Source organism: Phasianus colchicus, chromosome 1, assembly GCF_987193195.1.
Source record: "Phasianus colchicus chromosome 1, bPhaCol1.hap1.1, whole genome shotgun sequence".
Lineage (NCBI taxonomy): Eukaryota > Metazoa > Chordata > Aves > Galliformes > Phasianidae > Phasianus > Phasianus colchicus.
This window is the reverse complement of record NC_143436.1, coordinates 182,452,391-182,478,957: the sequence shown is the minus strand read 5'-3', so window position 1 is coordinate 182,478,957 and position 26,567 is coordinate 182,452,391. Positions and strand designations below refer to the sequence as shown.

Sequence of the window (26,567 nt, the reverse complement as noted above, 5' to 3'; positions counted from 1 at the left end):
AGCAGAAAGTTTTCATCAGCTTCTGCATCCCTGCCCCCCTATCACTGTTGCATCTTCTTCCCAGTTCCTTTTACAACTCCCATGTAAAGTACTACTGTAATACTGTACTGTATTACAGTATATACTATAGTATATATAGTATATACTATGGTATACTATAGTATGTACAGTATATAATACTGTAGTACAACTGTACTACTGTACAGCTTTAGCTCACATGGCAGGGAGCAAACCTTAGTGTGATGTTGGTCCTGGATCACAGAAAAGACAATTAGTGCAGTTACAATACTTCGTAGTTAATGCAAATATCAGTGTTAGCAGCCATAATCAACATCATCATCAGTAATGATTCATTAAAGACAGACAAAAACATGTTTAAAGAAACAGATCTTTTAAAAAATTCTCTCTGATGGAAGTGGATTCAACAAACTCTATCATTTAATGGCACAGTTTTGTATCCTGTTTTCCACATACTTGTCTTTTGTGCTGCTTATAACTTGATTCCTTTGTACTGAACTATCTTTTCCTCAAGTTGTCTTCCTGTAGTTTTGTGGCATTAATTAATCACCTTTGTTACTTCATGGAATTTGGAATTTCCATGAGACTCTGAGTTGGCTTGTGCAGAACGATGATTGTACCTTATGAAAATATGATAATATGCAACTATTTCTGGGATCTTATAAAAAATACCAATATATCTTGTGTCAATAAGGCCATTTTCACTTTGAATCCTTCCTTAAATTCTTTAAATTTGAATTAATACCTAAAGTGACCTACATAGACTGCTGCCCACCTCTGTAAGAACTGAGAATCTTCTCTCAGGAAAATTAAGTATTTCTGTAGTTCTGCAATATGTTTATTTTTCTAAAAGCATATTGAGTAAATGTAGACTGTGGTAGTACAAAACAGAAACATAGTATAAAGAACATATAAGCCACAGTGTCCTGATGTTGATAACATACCTTTGGAATTAGCTGCTTAGCTGAGTCTATAAGCCAAATCCAATTAATCTATACATCTATATTTCTTTTTTCTTTATAGAAAGCAGAGATTGCTGTTGCGCCTCTGACCATCACTTTGGTACGAGAAGAGGTCATTGATTTTTCTAAGCCTTTTATGAGTTTGGGGATATCCATTATGATCAAAAAGCCCCAGAAATCTAAACCAGGAGTATTTTCCTTCTTGGACCCTTTGGCGTATGAGATCTGGATGTGCATAGTCTTTGCCTACATTGGTGTCAGTGTGGTCCTGTTCCTAGTTAGCAGGTTTAGCCCATACGAGTGGCATACAGAAGAACCAGAGGATGGGAAAGAAGGACCCAGTGATCAGCCTCCCAATGAATTTGGCATATTCAACAGCCTCTGGTTTTCCCTGGGTGCCTTTATGCAACAAGGATGTGATATTTCCCCAAGGTTTGTGTCAAATCTTTTTACGTTTGCATTTTATCTTCAACACTGAAGCATAAAGTCCCCCTTTTTATTTTCCTGGCAGTGTTTTGAAGTTCATTCTTTAGGAAGCTTTTTCATTTTTCTTGTTTTAATAATTACAATAAGAGTAAAAAAATATGCTTTGAATTTCAGCCGTTATTGTTTACATATGTCAATGTGCATAAATCACAGACAGTTCTCAGAAACAACAGGTACACACGGGAGGAATCCCACTGTGTGGGTTTCAGAGGAATTGTGTTGTTCCTAAATTAGTTCCATTGTATTACAGTTGTGAAATGCACACTATTATGCTACTTAACTTGTCTGAACAAATGTCCCATTTCTGTTCCCTATTAAATTCTTCAGCACTGCATCCAGAATATCCCTGTCTACGCGAGAGATAATATTTGACCAGCTGTCTGTGAAAGCCATGCTGTAGTGCCAAACTAGGCATTACAGAGTGGGTTACTTCAGATGTAATATGTGATCTCAGTCCTGAATCTCTCAACCTTTTTAGATATTCTGGAACTTTAGTGTGCAGTAACTACAACTTAATTTATGACCCATTCTTTCAAATTTGAATTAGCAATGAGATTTTAGAGCATCAGCACTGACCTCTAGCTCTGCTATTATTGAAATCAGAAATAACATTGCTACTGATTAATACTGGTTGTACATTCCTCTTCAAAAGCCTTCACATCAAATTGCAGGTGGTAAAATGGAAAGTAGTTTTTACTTATCATAAATAACAGTTGCCACAAAAATACCCGCTTCTTAAATAACAAAATATGAAATGTTGAGTTATTACAGTTGTGTTCAGAATGTTTGATAAGTCCTTGTGGTAACTGAATATATGTTATGTTGGTCACAGGAACATTTTAATCCTGGAACCAACATAATGCATGTGCAAATCTTTCTTAAAGATGAAAAAGACAAAGCTATTGATTTGCAAGTACTAGGCTTTACTTTTGTCTCAAAAAAGAAATTACATACTTAGGATTTTTTGCAACGTTTTTGCCATGCTAGGAATTTCCTGAAATAAGAACATTGGGATTACTGTTCAAGAGAATTCATACTTCTGTGTCTATGAGATATATGTATTACTATAGTGGACTGTATACTGTAGGCATTAAGATTAAAGAGAAAAAGTGTATATTTAAAATGTGGATAGTCTCCTTCCCATTCTCTGTTAGGTAATGACATATTCAGTAATAATAGTGCCTTCTTTTTTTTTCTCTCTCTCTTTGTTGCTGAAGAGACAGGAAAATGTGCATTATCTTATTCATGTTTAGATCCCTCTCAGGTCGCATTGTTGGAGGTGTCTGGTGGTTCTTCACGCTCATCATTATTTCATCCTACACTGCTAACCTCGCTGCTTTCTTGACTGTTGAGCGAATGGTCTCACCCATAGAAAGTGCAGAAGACCTTGCCAAACAAACTGAAATTGCTTACGGGACACTGGACTCAGGGTCAACCAAAGAGTTCTTCAGAGTAAGTTGGCATACCCATTAGAGCAGCTTTCCCTAATGACCACCCTGATAAGACGCTTGGAAAGGGTGAAGTACCATTACTTTGCAATTATGTATAATATGGTTTGTAACTCATGCAATTCTTAATCTACATTTTTACCCCTGACACCTTTTGTTGGAGTTTTCAGTTATTTTAATTCATGAAAAACTTATTGATCCTGTCACATTGGAGAGAAGAGTTTCCCTGAGGGATACTGGAGCCTGTGGTAATTAAAGCAGCATTGCACTATTGATTCATTTGTAGCTACAGCACTAAAATGATGTGAAGCACTGAAAGTCCGTGATGATAATATGCAGTCTTGCAGGTTTTGCTTTTACTTCTGGATTTGGCTGCATGTATTTTCCTTTAGGGTCTTGGATAGGAAATGCATTATTTTTAATTTATAGACTTTCAGATGAATAATAAAGAGAAAATATAACTTGAGGGAATGGGGCTTAAACATTAGAAAATAGCCTAAATAGCCATTCATATGTCTGTGCTGTCTCTATTGATTACTTCATTTTCATTTGCTTTCCTATATATCTGTAGTTGGCAAGTAAACCTCTTCCCATGCCAGTCAGAAAACAGGGAGTCTGGGCATCATCAAGGGTACATAATAAATAACCCCTCCTGCTTTATTTCACATTTCCAGCAAATGAAAGTTAAACTTGCGTTTGAAAGTGTGTGAGTTTAGTGTTTGAACATGGCTTTGAATAAGCGTTGTAAGCCAGTAATCCTCCCTTGGTAACTAACAAGACTATCAAGACTAAAATTTATATGAAAGATACAGGTTAAGGCATTTTTAGAAGAAAGAAAAGTTTGTCTTACTGAAAGGGTACTGTTCAGACGCTCCCATGTAGCTTGAATGTTTTCAATTTGGCCAAACTGAAGTCACTCAACAACATTATGAATGGAATTTGTGAACTGAAGACAGTATCAGTTCAAAGAGAGTTGCAGAGTGTTGTCAAAGAAGCCTGTAGTGAAATAATATTTTCATTGTAAGATACAGCTCCATAGAAAACTTGCAGATATTTTCTTGCATATTTTAAAGCTGTAAAAATATGGTGCCTTATGGGAGTTTACTCTTAAGAGAATTTACTAGATTTCATCTGTAGATACTGAATCCTGTCTGGGACAAGAATTTTAGGATGGAATAAGTCACCCATTGAAGTATCTTTCTCTTTGCACCAACTCTAGAGTGATTCATCAGAAATGGCTGGAGTGCTTGGTATTTCATTTTTTGATGGATATGTTTCAGGGACAGGTGTCTATACCTGTCTTCTTGCATAGTCAGTATGCTGCTATACACCTAAATTCAATGTTACAGATGTTTTCTGAGAGCAGGCTTCGTTATCCCTGAGGTGGTAGAAACACAGGTTTTTATTCTTGGAAGCCTTGATTTCACATCAGACACCTGCCAAAATGGTGGCTTTCAGATACAGAGAGCTTATCCAAAAACTGAAACACTGTAATCCCTGAGATGGCTGGATTTCCTATTTTCTAGAAAATAGCATAATCCCACAGTATTCCTTTTTATTTTTCTTCATCTATGCTTAACCCATAGATTCTTCTTCAGTTCACTTTGTGCAAATTCTGGCATTTAATTCTGAGAATTCCAGTTCTAGTACATTAAAATGTATGTATTTCAGTATTTTTTCAACAGGCATGAAGCTGTGACGATAATTAAAACCATGATGCTGAGATCAAAGCAGGTTTATTTAATTATTTATTTATTCACTTCTTGCATTCTCAAGAATATACAGTACTTGCTGTTTTTAATGTGATCATACAAAAAAGAATTCCCAGGGGAGATCTAAAGGTCCTTCCCAACCTAAGCCATTCTGTGATGATTCTATTTCTAAAAATTTTTGCACAAAACAGGGACAAGGATAAAATATCACTGACAGACAATATTTATACAAGCACTGTTTGCATAATCTCAAACTCAGGCCCCAGCTCAATCAATAGTACATGAAGATTTGTTTCCCAATTAATTTTTGTGTGTGTGTGTGTGTGGTTGGAAGCAATCATCAGTTTTAGAATTAGAGTCATGGATAACTTCTTTTAGTGATTACTGGAAGTGATTAGTGGCTGTGATCCGTCAGAACATTTTCTTATCATTTGATCGTTTCTTATCAAAACGTCAGAAAATCAGAACAGACATTCAGTCTGCTTTAAATCCTGATTGAAAACAGAAAAAGAAAGTCATTTTAAAGACACAGTAAAGAAAAATAAGATTTTGATTCACCAACTATTTACTCTTATTTCCTGTTTTGGAAGCATCAAGAGTTGCACTGTCAGAGCAGCTTGCTCAAGAGGAAGAAAGCAGTCTCAGAAAAGCCCTAAATGAAAATCATCCTATCTTGACTGACTGCAGTGGAAAGCTGCTAAGCTTTCTCATGTGGTAATAAGGAATATCTTCATTTTTCACTCTAGGTTGACATGTGCAATTTGAATGTTAACAACTGAAAGCTTGGGAGACAAAAATGGCCTTACAGAGCAAATGTCTTGTTAAACTTTCTGTGTTTTTTATCTCTTGATGGAGAAACAAAATAAGATCCAGAAAAAAAAAAAAAACCAATCTTAAATGAAACCTTTTTGTTAATTGACTTAGGGCATAATTCCATGTTAATAACAGTACTGCTTTGTGTGGCATGTTTCTAGTTTTGAAGGAAAGTGTCCTATTATAAGTTTACTTATAATATATATACACTTATATAATATTAAGTGAATGTTAATATGTAAGAAATTGTTAGAAGTAAAGGTAAGCAAAGGCAAGTAAATATTCCTGAAATGTTGCCTGATTCATTACTGTTCTTTTACATTTTTTTTTTTCTTTTGGTACTTTTAATTGTAATTGTAAAGCAAAGGGAAGACATGGGTGGCTTGACTAAGGCTCTGCTCTTAGCTGCTATTATGTAAATGAAAAGGAGCTGTGTCTGCAGTGAAAAGAGAGGATGTGATTATGGATATACACAACTATTATTAATTTAAGTTTTATTGTGTTTGATGGACAAAATGGGATAGGTAGACAAACTAAAAAAAGCATGGATAATTTATGATGTTCTGTTGTATTGTATTTGTATCTAAATGTTGAATGTCTGGTTGAATGATGCCTATTTTCCAGTTAGATGTTCTTCTAACAACTTCGTTTCTGAGCCATAATACATTCAGTCAGTATTTGCTCAGTGAAATTACTCTTAACCTATGCAAAGTCTTGGTTCCAGAATTCTTAAAGCCATTCTACATTTAAATAATACCTAGATGACATTATTTTATGTTTGCTCAAATATTCTAAGATCCTTCTGTTTCCTTCAGTGTGGGGCCATATAATAAAGTAATTATTTTCCTGCAGTGCTCAGCACAGCATAGGAATGGCTGACAGACCAAATCTCTCTATGCTTGAAATTCTTGTTGACTCAAGGAAAAGCTTTCATGGCTAGAAAGATTCTTTTTTCACCCACACACTAGAGAAGACAAATGCCATGTCTTATTAAATAAAAATACTGGATAGTGGTCAGCTGCCATGCTGCTGGTTAGCATGTATGTATTGCTGTTGCTGGATGAAGCAGAGGAGTTGCTGAATTAATGTAACCAGCACAGGGAAGCTTCTGATATTGACAGCAGTCTCACCACTGGTTTCCGAGTTTAAATTCTACCCTTTCTGATGTTTCATTTCCTTATTTATTTATTTTTGCTTAAGGTTTATCGTTCCCTTATTCTTTATTTGTGAATACATCACACAATCCCAGTCGGGAAAATCTCCAGCTAAGTCATGAATTCCTGCACATTGCTTGAGCGAGCACATGTCCCAGCCAAGTACTTGCAAGATATAAACCTTATTTATTTATGAACTACTGTTCTAAAATCATATCTAATATTTGTTTAAGACCAAATGCTCCCTGCATTATATCTCCTTCAGCAGCATATTTTGTACAATTTTTTGTTTTCATCTTTAATTTGAACCATATCTTCAAATATACAGAATCTCAATTGAAGTTGAACCAGTTCTGGAATTGTGAATAAGCAGAAATATTACTTAAGCTATTGTGGTTTCAATTACGTGGGTGTAAGAACAGAGAATTAACTCAAGATACAGCTCAATATTTATGGAGGAACTCTTTTTTTTTTTTTTTTTTTTCTCTTTTCCATACAGGTTTCTTATGGATATCTATTTCATACATAATTCCCTAAAATACTCCTTATAACATTTACTGTGTGAACTGCTTTTATCTAAAAATAAATTCAGGCCCTAAATATGCAGTTACTTTATTGTAACTGGTCTACAAGTGATATCTGATTTTATAATACATCATTGTTATGTCTTTTTTTCTTATTAGTCATTGGATTCAAAGGAAACCCTTAACAGTCAGATTTTCCTAATACCCATTATTTGAAAAATTGTGATTGATTTTATTTTGAACAGCACCACTGTGAAATGTCGCAACATTCTTTTGTTCTAACTTCTTTTTAATTTCCTCCAGAGATCAAAAATAGCAGTGTACGAAAAGATGTGGACCTACATGAAATCAGCAGAGCCGTCAGTGTTCACTAGGACTACTGCAGAGGGAGTAGCTCGTGTCCGCAAATCCAAGGGCAAGTTTGCCTTCCTGCTGGAGTCCACCATGAATGAATACATTGAGCAACGAAAGCCTTGTGACACCATGAAAGTGGGAGGAAATCTGGATTCGAAAGGCTATGGCGTAGCCACACCGAAGGGTTCTCCATTAAGGTGGGTGGAATAGTATAACAATATAAAATGTGTTGTTATAGTATTCCACCTTCCCTGATGTCCCTGATATAGCTATTTTTTTGTTTTGTGTGTGAACATGGTATGTTGTTTTTCTTTTCTTCCATTTCATATTTTGTTTGATCAGCAAAGGTAACAGTTCCTAATTGCAATATGGATTTAACAGCTATAGTTGGCATACCTTTCAAGGCCATATAAAAACCAAACTGGTTGAACACTAGCTACTTGAAGTCAGCCTCAATAGAATTAACATCAGCTATTCTATTTCATCAGCTTTTTTTCACCAAATTCAACCCTTTATAGAGTATTACGCATACATTATTTACATCAGTAGCTGCATCAATAATAATGCCTACATTTTATGTTTTGTTCATTGATCTTGGCTGCCAATTTCTGAAAAAGAAGCTGCTTTTAACATTTTTTTTTTTCAATTGTCATCATTTAGAGGCAATTGTTCTTAATTGAATTGCTTCTCTTAAAGCACCTTCTTATTTAGAAAAAGAAAAAGGTTTTGTTTCCAGCATTATGCATTTCAGTACTGCCTTCAAAGTCACCAGCATTTTTGTTATCTTGGTATAAAACACAGTCAAGCAGGAGAGTTTTAGATTCACAAACAGAACATTGTTTGCTGTTCATTTGGATTTTCAAGGAAACAGAAGTCTAGGTACTTCTCTGTGTCAAAACTGGCAATATTTACCATTGTGATGTCTTCAGCATTTAATGCAAACAAAAGTTGTCTTTTTCCTATGGTAGACTTATCAATTTTCTTCAAAGCATAAGAGCAACTAGCAGATAGAGAGAATATGGCCTGTGATGTCGTACAGCAACAGGGTGCATGGAAGTTGGGAGAGGGAATGGGCCATGGAACAACCAGCACTCCCTGCAGCAATTTCACTTGTGCTCACCAGTAGGGGTTAAAACAGTCTCTGGTAACACAGTCAGTAGTGAGATGAGAGAGGTGCTGCAGGCGCAAATGGAGACATTATTTTGTGTAGGAAGTAACTGGGGATATTTGTCTACATACATGACTGCAGAGGAAACAACTTTACCACTATTCAATTAACTAGGTTAACTCTTAACTCACTGATTTAACCTGCTCACAGTACCACAGACCTCAAGCCTTAGCTGCGCCACACTGATGGGAATGGAATTATCACCATGTCCATCTGCAGCAAAAGAAAAGGGGTGTACATTCAAGGGAACATCAGTCCAGTTATTGCCAGGATTGAATATTAATTTTTGGTCCTTAACATTCAGTACCTCTCAGATTTAAAAATTGACTCCTTTGACACTGAATGGAATGATAAGAGAACATAAGGAGACGAGAGAGGGAAAATATCAACAGTAAAATACTAATTGTAAAGAAATTACATCCAGAACTCATGGGGCAGTAAAAGCAGAAGGTAGTAGATAATAGAAGAGTAATCTGTTATCTGAGTATATTTCCAAAGCACACAGCCACATATTTTTAATTTTATATTTTTAATATATTACTCTCTCCTCTCAGTGCTGCAGAGTATCTAGAAGAGTTAGGCAGCACTGCAGTTGAGTGGAGCTGCTTTTTTTTGCAGCTTAGATAATACAGTGCCCAAAGTCAGAGCAAACTTGTTTAGAAATCATTTCAGTTGTTCACGTATATATCCTAGCCGTGGTCTGTTTGCCCTGAGCATGTTTTGTGGTGCTCTGTAGTCCTTCTCAGTATTTTCTGTCAAGTATTCAACACCAACAGTAACAGACAGCCTATTATCCTGAGCATTAGCAGCCAGTGGTAGTTATTTTATGTCAAATTTGGGTTTATCTTAGGTTTGGTTGGCTGGCAAGATAAAATACACTGAGAGTAACAGGGCTGAAACATAAAGTGGTTAGACCAGAAGGGAAGAGAGCCCATTAAGACAGTTTAATAGGAACAAAAAATGAAAAGCCATGATCACAAGGATAAAGTATGAAATCCTGGTTCCATCCCATATAAAAACAAAGCTCACATATGTTTCTGTGAGGCCACAATTTGGTCTAAGTGGGAGTCAGAAAGTATCATTAGGGTGATATGATCAATATTTAGTTTTTCACCTCCTAAGTTCAAACATGTTTCATAAAAGGCATAGGGAGAATCTTACCCAGGCTGAAAATCAGACCAAATCTTCTTTCAAGCTGTCTTGACTGGCTGTCAACGTCCATGTTTTTCCTGAGCCTTTCTTTCACATGTGCTAAGCTGCTTGTTCTCCTGCTGCACCCCATTCCTCTCCAGCCCCAGTGACAAACCTTAAGCAACACATTAGTGCTGCTTACCCATTAAAAAACATTAAGCAACTAACTTAATGTTCTGGACAAGAAGAAAGAACAAGCAACATCTCACATGCCTACCACCTGATCCATGTGTCCATGTAGAACTAGAGTGAAGAGGGGAGAGGCGTCCTAGCCGTGTGCTTTTGAACAGAAAAGATTCAACTGTACTTTTTAACTGCATGCTTCAGTATTTCCTGAGCTGTTTGGAACCATAGAGTGTGCTGGGTTTGCCATTTGGACTGCTACCGGTCAGATGACTTATGTAACCGCTGCCAGCACAGATAATTGCAAATATTGAACATGCACTTTGAAATTCATGAAGGGCAGACTAGCTCAGCTCATTACATAAATTAGTCAAAAGACATAATTTGCTGTGGGAGTTGAAAATTTTATGTTTTACTTAATTATCATAACTTCCTTTTGGAATTATGTGTTTACCATAAATTACTTAATGTAGTTCAGAAATAATTGCAAATAACATATAAATGTTAAAAATTCACACTATATTCTTGGGTTGTTCAGGACCAGGGAAAAATATCAATTTTTTTCAAATGAATTATTCATGGCAAGTTATTTACTAAGCTCTTTGAACACCTATTTCACTTGAGATATTCTGTTCTTAATCTTCATCCTATCTACAATGATTGCAAATCAGGAGTTTCTTCACTAAAAATGTGGTAACAGCTTCATATAATATTGATATGATTATATGGAAAACCAGGCCATATATTTTCACATATGTAGCACAGACAGAAATTGGAGGAAATATAATCAGATTTCTTCCGTTTATAATGATTTCCAGCCATCACATCACTGGGCTTGCGTTCATTACAATGCACATACCCATTCCTTTGCTCATACAGATGAAATCCACCCTTCAGAGTGACCAGGGACTGGTCTCTCTGTTGCTCATGACCCTGCTCATGAGCAGGTTAGTGGATTTTAATTTGAAACTCTTCTTTATTGGATTCCATGCCTCACTCCTGCAGTGTTCAACCAGTAGTTATTGGCTAACTTAAATGATTTATTCTCGGTGCTGGTGGAGGAGTAGGACTCATGCATATATATCACTGGGTGGAAGAGAATGAGAAATGCTTGATGTGTGCTTCCTTTATGCCCAGTGGGCAGTATCATGCTCCACATCATGTTTGTCTCCTTCCTTCCTGCCTTTTCAGTGATATTCTTTTATAGATAATATGGTAAAAGCCTAACACATCTGAAAAGGAATGTGGGATGAAGGGCAAAGATTCATCACAACAAAAACTGAGTTTCTTTCATAGCATTACCCAGTCGTCCCACTGTTTCCTCTTCCTACCACGGTAGGTATCTGTCCAAAACTACTGTGTAGTAATCAGTGTAACATAAAGAGTGTTTTTCTTCAATGGTTGTGTATTGAAAGTTGGTTAAGAGAGAGCTCCTGGTCTGCTTAGCCACACCTGCCTTTGTAAATGTGGTGTTGTTAGAAGATGGGCTAGTGGCCAGAGTTCTGGTCACTGTGTACCACCCCTGGCTTGTTGGCCTTGCCATGCACAGTAATCTGTGTCTCTACAGGGCAGTACCTGGAGGCCTTTCGCTGTGCAAATTCTGTACCTTGCATGCTTATGCTCTTCTGATTTGGTTATGTAGGCATCATAAACATGTTTGAATAGTGATGAAAATGGAAGTTCTTTGCTCTTAAAGATAAAGGAAGAGTAAGCAAAGGCAATATTGTCTTAAAGGTACTGCTTTTTGTACTTGAAGCTCTTTGATGCAAGGATAACAGGTTGAGCTAGAACATCATTGTTGCCATGACTGCTTCCATGAAGGACATTGTGCTGGGCTGGCCTGCAGCCCACAGCGTGAAGTGTGAATGGGTGCAGGGTGGTCAGGTTAAAATGCTGGTGAGGCTCTTTGAGACCTGCTCAGTGTGAGTGGTAGAATTAGATCTGCCTAAATAATTAACAACCGTTGTGTGAATAGATGTGCTGATGAGATGGAATAAATGTGTTAGAAATTGGTGGGATTGATGGTGGCTGTCCCAAAAGTGATCAAATCCAGAGCTGTATTAAGTTCCTGCTATTGACCTTACAGAGAGTGTTTATAGATACAAATCTGGGATTCCATATTTCGTTATTCAAGTCTCTATTCTTTATGTATAGTGAAGAATAATTTCAACTTGACTTTAGAAGGAAGTGTTTATGTTCTGGTAAGGAAAGAGAACAGGGCCATGTTGCTGAAATGCTAGTTCTTCACCCCTTCCTCACTGTGTTTCTTATAACATGTGATGGGAAACATGGGAAAGGCATTAGTGAAGCAGGTGATGTGGTTGTAATTTTCTGATCGCTGGTGTGAAGTGCAGAAGTGCAATGGGAGCAAAGCCATGGATTTTAGTTTCTAGCCCTTGCAAGGAAGAAGTCTTCTGGAAATGCTTGGAGTGAAAAGGCATCCCCATGGTGCCCTGCCAACATCTTCAGTCATTTGAGTGCAGAACCTGAAAGAGTTTTACCTACAGTGGGGTTTCTGTGATGGAAAAATCTTTTTTCTTGAGTTAACTTGTGAGTTTATGTGAATAAGATAAATATCCATTATGAATGGGGGTCTCTGTGTGGGGAGCTTTGCAACCTACTGTCCTGATATTAGTGACTTTATAACTGAAGTCCAAGTTTTCTTGAGGCAAATTTCCAAACTGTTGTCTAGCTGTCCATCTAGCTGGCAGCTTAGTGTCAGTGCAGAAATAGTTTCCATGGGGACACGTAGATTGCTCTTTGAAGTAATTCAAAGATTTATTGATGTATTTTTTTGTTTTTTTTTATTTTTGGCAGGACACAGAAAGTGCCATGAGTGCAGTATCATGGACACTAATGAGGTGTTTTCTCTAGAGAATAAACTCTTAATAATAACACTTTTCAATGCAATTTTGTCTCTTAAGTCAGGATTGTTTTGATTTCCTAACTTTCCACTTGTAAAATTTACAAGAACAAAACTCTCCAAGTAAAAGATTTTACTTAAATGTATTTGCTTGTTCATCCTGCAGTGGAGCTCTTTATCCAAACACTTAGTGCATTTATAAATGTTTCCTTTTTTTCTCTCTCTTTTTTTTTTTTTTTATTGGATTCTTTTCTTACGGAGAAGACCCTTATCTTTGTTAAAAATTAGAAAGTTAATACATGAGGCATCACTGTGGAACAGTAGAACCTAGGACTCTGATCTCTGCTATCTCTATCTCTGCTCTCAAGATCTTTTTTTTTTTTTTTTTTCCTTTTAAAACAGACATTCTGTTTTCAGACAGAAATTATCAGAAATAATCCAGGTAGCAGAAAGTAAATATGCCTCTGAGACTCAGCTGAAGGAACAACTTGCTAACATTCTTTGCCAGGCTTTCTGTTGACTGATTTTCTTTTGACCCCTGACTTTTACATTCCTTGCTAAAGAGTGGTCCCCTCTCTGCCTTTTTACCCAGTAAATGTTATTTTTAGTTGACAGAAAACCCAATGCATTCTGAAGGATTTGACCTGTCTGAGAAATATCCATGCTATAAGCTCTGACACTGCATGGGTAATGGGGTGTTAATTTGTGCCTTGTTATGCCTAAAGTAAAGGGAAGAATATTATGTGAAGTCATACAGTATGATCTACACCATCAGTCAAAATGGGATAATGTTTACAATATGCATAAGATGTTACAGATCACATTCCAGTTTTCAAATCATTTTGCATCACAGGAACAAATGACCTTATAAAAACTCAGTAAGAAAAACTCTTGACTAAAATTCTGTTCTTGAAAATACCAACACAGTGCCTGGAACTATGCTGGGATTCCTGTTTTCTCAGCTTCCCCTTGCTTTAAAAGAATAGAAGTCAAACTCAGTGATTTCTCACCACTACCGCATTTTTATCATCCATTATTCACCAATTGTTTCTATATGTTTACAGCAACCATAAACAACACCAGTTTCTAGCTCCTCCGGTGCTCTTCTGAAATGATTTATACCATGGTGATGCTGCTTATGGGCAAGACTTGGCTTTCTGGTAGAGTAAGAGAAACACATTTAAAAAAAAAAAAAAATAGCTTTTTCTGTATCTCTTCTCATTCATTTCCAAAATCTGAGGAGGTACAGAGCTACATGGTGGACCTCTGCTTCCGCCGATCTATTCCTTACTCCCAGGGAAGATCCCTGGGAACTTAGTGAGACCAGTTGTGAAATGAGGTTTTTGAGCAGGTCTGAAAGGACGAAGTGGAGATATTGCAGTGAGGAGTGCAGTGATACACAGTGTGGAAACAGCAATGAAACTTCTGCCTAGAAGATAATCTTTATCTAAACGTTGTAATAGCAGCAGATATTTTTAAATTTGCAGCGGATCTCAGTGAGGTTAAACTACCATTCTGCCTTTTCATCTTCAACACTGGCTTAGCAGCACAATGAGGTATTTTTTTCCTTCATCCTCCTTTTTTTTTACAAAATATTTAGACAGGAGCTTTGTCCTTCTGATACTTAGTGATTGCTGAAGGTGAAATTTCTGCTCTTATAGAAGCATTGATGGGACCATCAATATCTGTAGAAGAAATGAAGGCACCAAAAAAAAAAAAAAAAAAAAAAAAGTCATGTTTCTTCTTTTGTTCTTTTGTTTGACTGCTCCAGGATTATTTGAATGCAAACAAAATAGGAGCTACCAAATCTGACCAAATGAAGTCTGTCAGGTCATTTGCTTCCATGTCAGGTAAAAAAGGGATGCATACAAATAAAGCATAATCAATGAATTTCCCTAAAACTATCAGTGAAGAACCAGAATCTCTCAAAAAGATGGATATCGTGGCTGTACATGTCTTACTGACTGTCTGGAAGTTTTACCCTTGATAAGCATTAATCCCCAGAGTATGCCAGTGGGATACAAAAAAGGGTTATCATTGTTTCCCATCTGCAGATACTTGGAGGAAAAACTCTGCTTCTTGGCACTTCAGGAGTAAATTTCTCCTGTCCTTTTCCCTGCTATTTCCCCAGTTTCTTGCAAAGCAGCTCTGCGAGAGCAAGATACAGCTCTTTATATTTTAACAATGCAACTTGTTATTATTTCTCCTTTTTCTTTTTATTACAACTCTTTGGCTGCTTAGGTGTCAATTTCCAGGAAATGGACAGGCTTCAGAGTATGTATTCATTAAAGGCACAATCCAGCCACCCTTTGAAGTTGATGGTACAATTCCCACCAAGTAAAAGATCTATCCCACTAAGATAGTAATTGTCCAGGTAAATTGTAGGTAGACTAAAGCAAGGGAGCAGGGCACTGAACAGCATCTAAGCAGCTTGTAACAATACCTCTCTGTGGAAGTGACATTTGGGAAACAAATAGCACCTTCCCAACAGCATGCAATTAATCTTTGTGGTAGTTGCAAAACTGACCACTTCCATTTGATGGTAAGTACCAGATGGACTTCCAAGAGACAAAAAAAATATGGCCATTTAGTTTTTTCTATGCAGCCTTGGCTCTTGCAAGAAATCCAAAATCAGAAGTAGGAAAAACAGTTTCTTTCTCACATAATTTAAGTGAGCTGAGTATTTTCATCACTCAGCACACTGAGTAATGGATGGGTTGAACATCCCAGAAGGCAAAGTGAAAAACTCTTCCCAATAAAGCATAAAGAAAAAAAAAAGTCAGCTCTAGTATCTATTTACCCACGTCAACAAGATATTCCCAAGGTGCTCAGGTTCCAGATAAAAATGGACGTACATGTATCTCACAAACCAACATGAGTTAAAAAGATTTAATAGAACAAATACTTGTGGTCGATCGGTAGTCATTTCTCTGAATTGGTCTACCTTGCTTGTGATAGGAAGTAGAGTCAAAACTTCTGCTCTTTTATTCAGTTAGTTTCCTTCAGATATCCTTTGTGCAAGTGTGTCAGTATTTTTATAGCTAGAAGACTTACTCCCAGCTTCTGCTTCAGTTCTTCTGCTATCTTTTCCATTTAAGTCACAAAGTACTTAAAGCTGAAAAAGGTTTTAGCTTCTGTTTAACTATACTTTTTAGCACATCACATGATGCTAAACAATTCTCTCTGCTCTTTTGTTGAGCGAGACTCCCTTTTAACAGCTTTCAGCAGGACTGTCAGTTTTCTATAGTCAACGTTTTAGTACAATTTTCCTTCCACTTCTTTAAAGCCAAAGGTAGACTGGATGAAAGTGGAGTTATAGGTCCTAGCGTGACCTGATACAGAGACCTATTTTATTGTTACACTTCAGTTATTTCTTTCCAGTGTGAAAAGGCATGAGAAAATAGTAATTTGTCTCCAGGACCCAGAGGACATAGGGTTTGGGGTTTTTTTCCTTCCTTCCTTCCTTCCTTCCTTCCTTCCTTCCTTCCTTCCTTCCTTCCTTCCTTCCTTCCTTCCTTCCTTCCTTCCTTCCTTCCTTCCTTCCTTCCTTCCTTCCTTCCTTCCTTCCTTCCTTCCTTCCTTCCTTCCTTCCTTCCTTCCTTCCTTCCTTCCTTCCTTCCTTCCTTCCTTCCTTCCTCCCTCCCTCCCTCCCTCCCTCCCTTCCTTCCTTCCTTCCTTCTTTCCTTCCTTCCTTCCTTCCTTCCTTCCTTCCTTCCTTCCTTCCTTCCTTCCTTCCTTCCTTCCTTCCTTCCTTCCTTCCTTCCTTCCTTCCTTCCTTCCTTCCTTCTTTTCTTTCTTTTTTATTTTTCATGGAGCCAGGAATGGCATCTATTCAGGAAGATCCAACTCCTTTGCACCTTCCAATATGAGCAGCAGGGATGATCAAAGTCTGCAGGTGAGAGTGGCCCCAGTATCTGGCAGCCCATCTGTTACCTTAAGGATAGGCTTCACAGCTTCATAATTATATATTTCAATACATTTCAATCTTTTGTTTATATGATTTGATCTACTAAAGCCAAAATTCACAACCATGTGCACCTTAAGAGAGATTTTTATATTTAGAATTAGATGTTTGGCTTCCTTGGTATGGATGCAGGCAACTAATTTTGCACACATCAGTGTGGAAATTCTTTATATAACATTTTAGGTTGTCTCAACTATGTGATTCAGATCAATTTTGGATCTTAAAACTGAGCCTATAGAAAAACTCATTGGATGTTGTTGGAAATCTGTAAATTATTTCCTACAGAATATTTAAACTTCCTGTGTGTAAGTTAAATCACCCTCATGTTAGGTGCCTACACGCAAACATTTCCTTGGCAATTGCAATTTTTTTTCATGTTTTTACATTTTAAACAAAAATTTTGAATTTGAAGCTTTTCACAAAAGATTTTTGGTTGCAACACACACACACACACAAACACACACACACACACACACACAAAGGCAACAGCTAGGGTATAGGTTGGTGCTTCTCTCTTTGCTGGTTTTAACTAAGAAAATTATGACCTTTTGTGTGTAACATCTGGGACCAGCCCACATTCAGATGCTCTGTGCTAAGATCCAGCTCCTCAGGTTTCAATCAATATGTAACCATCTTAGTTACATTCTAACCTTATCTGCTGATAAGGAATTTGTTGGTTTTGTTGTTTTTTCCTTTAAATCACACATGACAATTGGATCTAGTTGTGTAGAGTTTAGATAATGTGAATTCAGGCTGTGAAAGTGTTGAAAGTGAACAGAAAATCATCAGGGTTTCTTGAAGACTTCAGAATTTTTCCTATCACAGATAATTAAACAGACTGCTACTTTTGGCATCTCTTTTAGATTGTGGGCAATCATCCAAGGTTGTTTCCAATTAGAGTGCTTTTAGTTCATCCAATTTGTAGGCCACAAGAGAAGATATTTTGGCATCAAATGAAATAATTGCAAACATTCAGACCATATCTTGAGTACTGCATCCTTTCTTGGTCCTTAATTCAAGAAAAACATCAATAAATTGAAGCAATTTCTGCAGAAGGTTGTCAAGATGGTCAGGAGCTGGAGCACTGACATATGAGGAGAGGCTCAGGAAACTGGCTTGCCCAGCCTGAGAGAGAAGGCTTTGGGGAGGAGCTGACCAAGGTCTCCAGTGTCCCTGAGGAGGTCACTGAGAAGATGGATTTGAAATCTGCAGCAGTGCAGGTCAGGAAGGTGAAAGGCAATAGACATAAAATGAAACAGGAGAGATTCAGCCCGGATGTAAGGAGAAATTTTTCCTTGATAAGGATAGTCAAACAGTAGCAAAGGTTACCCAGAGAGGCTGAGCACTGTCCATTTTTAAAGGTTTTCAGGCTGGGCAAAGCCATGAGCATCCTGTCTACTCTCAGAAAACACCTGCTGTGAGCAGGAGGCCAGAACAGACATTCTAAGGTCCCTTTCAGTCTGTGCTATCCTGTGATTCTTTTGTGGCAATTACAGATTGAACATCTCCAGCTGTCACATTCAACCTCCTGGAATTCCAGGATTATCTGGAAAGTGTCAGGAGCTTATGGAGAAGAATGTTTGCTGCTCTTTTAGTAGCTGGTCATCTCTGCTTGTACCAAAGCTGCTCCTTGCCACCAGGCTTCAGTGACAATTTCTGTGAATCACAAGTCAGTTAGGTTGTTCTCATCTAAATCCCAGTCACATGCTAGAAAAGCAGAAGAGTAAGGGTAAGTGAGCTGAATGAAACAAGCAGCATTGCTTTGTACCTCTTCTTTCTCAGGACACACATGGAACACTTAACTTCCTAAGTAGCCTTGTAGGATTTTTGAGTGTTTGATAAGCTTTGTGGAACCCCTAACACCGGGATCAAAAAGTGATTTTTTTATTGTGGAAGTCAGAGCCCTCAGTTTGGCTGTCCCCCACTTTCATCAGGGTGTGCAGAAAAATCAGAAATTTTTCATGGTTAAAGACTGAGTTGAGGGAATTCAGGCACAGTTTTTTAAGTGCAGTCTGGGTCTAGAAAGTAAGTAACTTCGTTGTGAGGACAGAAAGCTAAATTTTTGCCTGAGAAAGCCCAAAGATTTCTGAGAGGCAATGAAATGTGCTTGACTGAGCATGAGGCTGAAAGTCATGTCAGACTGATGAGCTTAATTGTGATCTTGCTCCCATCTCCCAGGAGACTTGGAACAGGTCAGTTCACCTTATGACTTCAATTTCACCTTTGCAAATTGAGGGTAATGACAATTGCCCATCAGCTTTAGAGGGATTGTGAAGATGAATTGCATAGTGTTTACTGTGTTGTGAATATGTAAAGTCTGTTCTTACTTCAGATATTGGCATTATTAACTTAAATCCATGGAGGTGTGTGCTTCAGAATGAAACCCCACAGTAAATTTCTCACAGTCTTTGATCAAAGAGACGGTTTTAGAGACAAAATAGTGGGAATGGCTAATTAACTAATGGCTTATAAGCAGCAGTCTTCGAACACACATTGTTCTGTCTTCCCTCTAAAAAGCACAGCAGAAATCTCCATCACAAGTGGATCTCATTCCCTCCAATTTTTTAAAAAAGGAGTGGCATGTGGGCATGTGTTCAGGACAATAATTGCATTAGTTAGATCTCTCTGTCTACTGTGGAGATCCTTTCCATACCTGTTTTTTTTTTTTTTTTTTTTTTTCTCTCTCTCTCTCTATAGTCTGGCTGCCTGTGATTGAAACACAAACTGGAAGTGTTACTGTGACTGTGTACCTGTGACACTGGTACACTGCCTGGTTATGAGTGCAGGTGCCTTTGCATTTTCTGCTGTGTGCATATCTGTACCAGTGATCACAACTTCTATATAGCTGGTTGCCAAAGGGATTTGTTTGTCCTTGTGTGACAATTTCACCTGATCTTGGACTGATGTTCAACTAATGTTCAACTGGCTTCAGGGCATTTTAATTATCAGCATACTGGTTATTGGATTGGCCATCTCGTCTGATTGCTGGCACTGTTTATGTTTGTCTCAGCCTATCAGATCTTCTCCATTAACTTTTGCAATAATATTCAGACAGAAAGTCCTAGGAACTCTTCCAGCTAATCCCTATTTTGGCTGCTGACCAAATAAGGCTTTATATGACACAACTGTAATTGCTTCATTTGTATGGTATTGATCGGGCATTAGGCAAAACACAAGCCAGCATTTCACTAAGGCTCAAGTAATGCTGTATTATTTATTGTTTGCATTGAAGTTCAGCCAGGGTTCCCACCTGGGGAATGGACCCCTGGTGTTTCTCTCAGTCCCTGTTTCTACTTAAAATAATGTACTTGAAAGTGCTTGCACTGTAATTAGACCAAAGCTTAAGAAATCATCTCTTAGCAGGGATCTTTGCATTTGTTGCCTTCCTTCTAATCCTTTTTTTTCTGAAGAGCATCAGTATGAAGACACAAAGAAGCATGTAGCAGTACAGAAATATCTCAGAGCTCTTCTCAGTCTAAATTTAGTTCTCATAATAGTATCTTAGGCATGCAGACCTCACTAGGTAGTGTCTGATTTTGGAAACAGTTAAAATAATCTAATTTCTCAGTGTTATCAGTGGCTTCTGACGTGGCGGCCATGTCATTTCAATACCTTTGTGAACACTGATCTTAGTGAATGAACTCCCTCAGAACTAAACTTCATTTTCCCTTATATCTTTCCCATGTCTGGTTACTGCCCTAACAAGGAACAATTACTGAACAAAATTAGAGTGCTTGTATTACAGCATTTTCAGTACCATGCAGTATGCTGACAGTATTTGGCTTTACAGTCATTTCATGCTTCTTTCTCACTGAGGTTCTAACCACTGGGACTTGGTTAGAACTGGACAGCTGAAAGTCCAGAAAGACTGATGCTTATTGGAAACAGTCTCTAAGCTGGCAATGATGGAGTTTGTGAAAAAGATGTGCATGAATGCTCAGTCTTTATGACATCTTTATGTGTAGCAATTCCTCCATTCCTGATACGGAAAAAGCAAAGTATGCTGACATACAGGTGAAATTCTCTTATTTTTTCAAAGATATTCTATTTCAAAGAAAACCTACATAAAGCAAATAATAATTAATCCTGAAAACTAATAACTTAATGTGATTTAGGTAGTGCCAATCAATACTAGTGATGCACCTGTCACTACTACAAGATATTTAAATTACTTTAAATTCAATGTAGAGGAAACAATAAATAAATAAGCTGGCAGTAGTAATAGTAATTATTGTTGTCTATCTAAATTACTGAAGAAAACCATATTTTACTGGACTGTGTTCATAAAAAGTAAAGATTAGCATTGCAAAGATATTTCTGGAAAAGGAAACAGCATTATTTGAGCCTTTATAAAACCAAAATCATCATGCTTGTGTATAATTTATCTTCTTAATATAGTTGAAATTCTAAATGTTGTAGTGTAAACACCACAGACAAGGAACAGAAGACAGCATGCCAGAAGTGAAAAATTATTTATTTCATCATCTTATGTACCCCTAATATAAACACTATTATATCGATTTGTTAGGTTTTTTTCAATCTACTCATTTGTTGTGAGACATGGATGATGGAATCAAGTGCATCCTCAGCAAGTTTTCTGATGACACCAAGCTGAGTGGTGTGGTTGACACAGTGGAAGGAAGGGACGCCATTCAGAGGGACCTCAAGAGGCTGGAAAGGTGGGCCCGGGTGAACCTGATGAGGTTCAACACAGCAAAGTGCAGAGTTTTTCACTTGGGCCGGAGGAATCCCAGGCATCCATACAGACTGGAAGGAGCGGTCCTTGAGAGCAGCCCTGTGGAGAAGGACCTGGGGGTCCTGATGAATGAAAAGCTTAACGTGAGCCTGCAATGTGCCTTTGCAGCTTGGAAGGCAAATGGTGTTCTGGGCTCCATCCAAAGAGGGGTGGCCACCAGGGACAGGGAGGGAATTGTCTCCCTCTACTCTGCTCTTGTGAGGCCCCATCTGGAGTACTGTGTCCAGGTCTGGAGCCCCCAGTACAAGAAAGACAGGGAGCTGTTGGAGAGGGTCCAGAGGAGAGCCACAAAGATGATCAGGGGACTGGAGCACCTCCCCTACGAAGACAGGCTAAGGGAGCTGGGCTCGTTCAGCCTGGAGAAAAGAAGGCTGCAGGGTGACCTCATTGCAGCCTTTCAATACCTAAAGGGAACCTACAAACAGGAGGGGAATCAACTCTTTGAAAGGGTAGATAACAGCAGTACAAGGGGAAGTGGTTTTAAGTTGAGGGAGGGAAGATTTAGGTTGGATGTCAGGGGGAAGTTCTTTACAGAGAGAGTGGTGAGGTGCTGGAACAGGCTGCCCAGAGAGATTGTGGATACCCTGTCCCTGGAGGTGTTCAAGACCAGATTGGATGGGGCCCTGGGCAGCCTGGTCTAGCATTAACTGGTCTAGTATTAAATGTGGAAGTTGGTGGCCCTGCATGTGGCAGGGGACTGGAGATTCATGATACTTGAGGTCCCTTCCAACCCTGGCCATTCTGTGATTCTGTGAGAGTTGCATTTGAAAAGTCCTTGATATTTTCAAGTAAAAGTTCGATTTTCACATTATTTTATTGTATAAACTGTGCTGCATATCAAGGCAGATAACAATTTCTTAATCTTAAACATCTCTAACATCTTAACCAGTTGCTGTTCTGTGGTCTTGCTGGAAGGAAAGAAATGCATCATAAGGTATAGGATAAAAGGAAAGATTGAAATGGTCATGTAAAATTAGATGTAGTCGCTTGTAGTCATATTGCCATTCTTTGTTTATAAGATTCAGCCTAGGCCTAAGTGACAAGTTGCAGAAGCCTGATATTGCAGTCTTTTCAAATATTACCAAATTTGGACCAGTTTCTAAAAATGCTAAAGAAGCTCAGTGGTGCATGAAGAAAGATCTTGGGATTATTATATTACCTGCCTTGCTAGCCAGAAAACATAGGATCATATAGCACATTGAGAAACGATGATGGATAGGAATCAGAAAAACTAATTTTTATATTGAGTCTCACAGGATATTTTGCTTTTTGTGGTTCTTAGTGAGTCAGCAATGAGCCCTGGCTTTCTGGAGGTCACAGTGCCATTTCTTCTGAGGACAGATGATTCAGCCCAGAGCTAGGTCTTCCCACAGATGTAAGCTGTGAAATTCTCAGTTCAGGGCACAATATTTCTGCCACTGCTGGGACACGTTAATGGAGTGAAAAATTAAAAGCTGCTGAAATGGCTGCCATGCACTTTGTGCAGGAAGTTTTTGATGTACCCAAGTCTTCCTCCTTGCTGGGTGGCCAGAGTGTGTGATGTTAATAGCAAATGTTAATCCACCAGTGATATCGAATTTATTAAGATGGATATAGAGAAGAAACAAATTTCTGGAATGTAAGAAACTATGCCTTATTTCTCTTCAATAAGCACCGATTGCCTCCAAATGAGGCACATTTTTCCTGATCTCATCCTCAGTGAAAATATTCATTCCAGGACTCTCAAAAGCAGAAACTTAGAATGTCTTAGCTAAGATATTACGTAAAGCACATTTAAAATTGCTGGCCAACATCATTAATGTTGAATAATATTTTCAGTCCTGCAGAAAACAAGCCATCCACTCAAAAAACAAACAAACAAACAGACAAAAAAAACAGATAATTTGTGCAGACAATAAACTGCAGCATTTGGCTTTTTGCTGCAGAATGAGTAGCATAAAGAGTCTGTATGACATATGCCTGGATAACATAACATATTGTCACTTAGGCCTGCACTGATGCGGTCCAGGTAGGGCATGAGATGTGGTAGAGGGTCATTGCTGTACCCCCACCACAAACCCTTATTTCCTGGCACTTACTTTCATCCTGTGCCCCTGCCACAGACTCTGTACCCATTCTCACCAATGCTGCTATTTGATCTCAGCTGGGTGCCTCTAAGAGTAAGAGTTACTGGACAGGCACATGAAGCAGCATCCAAAAACCCCACTGTGACAAGACCGTGAGCAGAGATCTGCTTCACCTGTGGTGTGAAAAGGCACAAGGCTTTGTGGTGACCATGCCAGAGGTGAATTTTACTGTCTGAAGGAGTTAGGCATATTTGGGAGAATGTATTTAAAAATGCTCATTTTAAACATTTCCACCTTTAAAATATTTTAATTGCTTTCAGCTCTGTAGGATGCATAAACAAAGTAAAGGGCTTGAGATTCTCAATGTTTCAGGAGTGAGAAGGTTTCAGCAATGGGCTAAAGCTATCCTATGAGCAATTCCTAGCATGCAGAAACTTATACCAATGCTAAGACACTTTTGAAAAATCCCACTTAAACCTTTAAAACATATTTTGAGTTGCAGGAGTTGGCTGCAGCAGCCTAGTCATATAATCCTGCTTATGCTGAAACCAGCAAGAAAAACTGCACTTTGGAAAGTGGCATTTCTGCACGTGAACAGGATTACGTTGTTGTTAGCCAAAATTAAAATAAGCTAGTGTTTCTGCATCTGCTGAACCAATATGAGGAGTTACCTTAGGGACAATTTTACTTGTTTATATTTACTGCATAAACCAGAGAAACAAGCTAAGTTGCCTTCCCAGGTCAAGTGCTGTTGTTTTCACTCAAGCAAAATATATATTTAATTGTTTGTGCCAAGAAACATTTGCATACTCTAATTGCAGTATCTCACTGCAAAACAGCTTTTGATTTATATAAATATTTTAAGCTACCGTCATCGGACCTCTAGCTGGAGTAAATTGTCAGAACTTCTTTGAATTCAAAGTAGCTATGGTAATTTTTAGCAGCAGTGGGTCTCCCATTAATTGGATCTCCTGCTGATCCTCAAGGTGTCTGAGTTTGGTTCATATTTGTCTACAAAGCTCAGTTGAAGTAACTGAACTGCATAGTTAGGATATGCATGGAAGCTGCAAATACTCAGTGCCCCTGGAAATTAACCACCTTATTTGTATGTCTAAATAAAGAGCAATTATTTTAATCAGCTACAACTGGAAAGCATTTGAACTCTGCTTTAAATTTCTCATCTCTAAAAAGGAAAAGCAATCAATATGCATTCTTATAAAGATACTTTATTCTTAGTATTTGTAGAAAATTTTGAGGTAATCTTCTGGTAGAGGTGATTTAAATGTAATTTAACAGGTGATTTTTAAATAACATATAAATGATAATTTCTAATGTAGTGTGATGCCAAAGAGACACAGCTTTGCCATAAGTTTTCTGCAGGAGGTAGCTTTCTACAGTCCAGACGGACCCCTGGGGACTGTGGGACTGAAGAGACACCCACTGTCCTGATGTGTGCTCAGCCAGGCACTCACCTGAGGTGGCAGGTCATGTCTCTGCTCTGTATGATAAGTATGTATACAGCAGTAGAGGATCTTGTCAGGAAAGCCTGAGAGACTTAATGCAGGAGAGCTAATATAATTGTGAAAGCCTTCAACTTCATTCTATATTTAATAGAAATGATGGGCGAGCTATCAGAGCAAGTGCCAAGGACTCTATGTTGTTTTCACTAATATATACACATGAAACTGTTTGGTGCTGTGCTTCATTTTATTCATTTCTCAGCATGCAAACTTTCATCAATCCTAGTACAAAAATGATTCCCATAAATTTTTAAATGTGTTTTAAAAAACATGATTTCAAAGTTGGCCCTTTGTCTTTAAAATTTCAGCTGTTTTTCTTGTAAAAATGCTCTTGCAGTTAGCTTCCTTTTTTAATATTTGCATTATTGATTGATCCTTCAGGCCTTCTGAGGATGGAATGATGTAAGCTTTGGCTACATCTTCCTCATTAACAGAGTGCTTGTTTCATTCCTAATTTATTAAGCACATTCAACCATCTCCATGCAGCTTTACACTTAATTTCTCTTGATGAATTGTCAAATACCCTTCAACTGTGCTGCATTTGTGTAGTGTTACGATCTGCCATCAGCACTTTTCAAAACGCTTTTCAAAAATATTTCAGAAGACAGGGAGGGTTTTCCTGTTTTTGTTTGATAAGGTTGCATTTTATTTTTTTCCCATTTGAAATGATCTGAACAGCTGACACAACCAGGCTGTACGAATGCACCCTGTGTTTCGCCAGGCCCTCAGCCACAGCCAGGCAGTGCTGAGTGAGGCAGCTGGGGCCTCCTCTTCCCAAACACCTGGGCTGGGTACAGATCAGATCGTGAGGGAATAATTGTGCCTCACATCACCAAAAGAAGGGCACTGGTCTTCAGAAGGGAGTAACTGTGACACACAGCACAGAAATACTGTCACTGGGCTTCAAAGGGCACACTCTGCCATGCCTTGAGGGTTGGTCCCTCCAAGTCAGGAGGGCTGAGCAGCCTGGCTGTGTCAGCAGGGAGAACAGCATGAAATGCAGAACAGAGGTGGTCTTTGAGTTTCTGGAGAGGCTTCAGCAGTTGCCAGCACATCTCTGCCTTCAATATGATATTCCTTTGATAAAGGAAAACCTTTATTTTGGTGAATTTCTCTTCCAGGTGTACCACTGCATCCATGGCTTTGCTTCCCATTGTGCAGTAGTTTCTTGGTCCACACTTCTAGCCAGCCACTGCTTACATAGGAATGACAAACCAGGCTTTCACTGGAATGATAAGCAAAACCTTGTATTTTGCCAGTTCATCCATACCTTGTATCTAGCCCACCTACTGTTCTGTAATAGTTTAAAATTCTGCTATTATCTGTTTGAAGTTTGCTGTACGTTTAAAGAATCTAAGGTTAAAGAGAGGTGGCATCCCTCTGCATTGTGTTGCTTCTAAGCAGCTAAGTGATTTCTAAGGTTTCCCAATATCAGTGAAAAGGAT

General features: G+C 38.2%; 2 protein-coding genes across 15 annotated transcripts in view; both read left to right on the top strand.

Annotated features, from left to right (window-relative positions):
- GRIA4 (glutamate ionotropic receptor AMPA type subunit 4) overlaps nucleotides 1–26,567 on the top strand; it is a 234,015-nt gene that overhangs the window by 183,535 nt on the left and 23,913 nt on the right. For all 14 annotated transcript variants that reach the window (XR_016463409.1, XR_016463410.1, XM_090133923.1 and 11 more), the window contains exons 11-13: nucleotides 1,042–1,412; nucleotides 2,720–2,918; nucleotides 7,421–7,668. Coding sequence is in view for 12 of the 14 variants with exons in the window: in XM_090133923.1 (XP_089990049.1) it covers nucleotides 1,042–1,412; nucleotides 2,720–2,918; nucleotides 7,421–7,668 (818 nt within the window). In the remaining 2 variants the exon portion in view is untranslated. The remainder of the gene's footprint in view (nucleotides 1–1,041; nucleotides 1,413–2,719; nucleotides 2,919–7,420; nucleotides 7,669–26,567) is intronic.
- On the top strand, nucleotides 16,988–24,046 carry LOC149920276 (uncharacterized). Its single transcript, XM_090133922.1, has one exon. It carries the CDS (start codon nucleotides 21,341–21,343, stop codon nucleotides 22,175–22,177), a length of 837 nt encoding a protein of 278 aa, XP_089990048.1. The 5' UTR covers nucleotides 16,988–21,340; the 3' UTR covers nucleotides 22,178–24,046.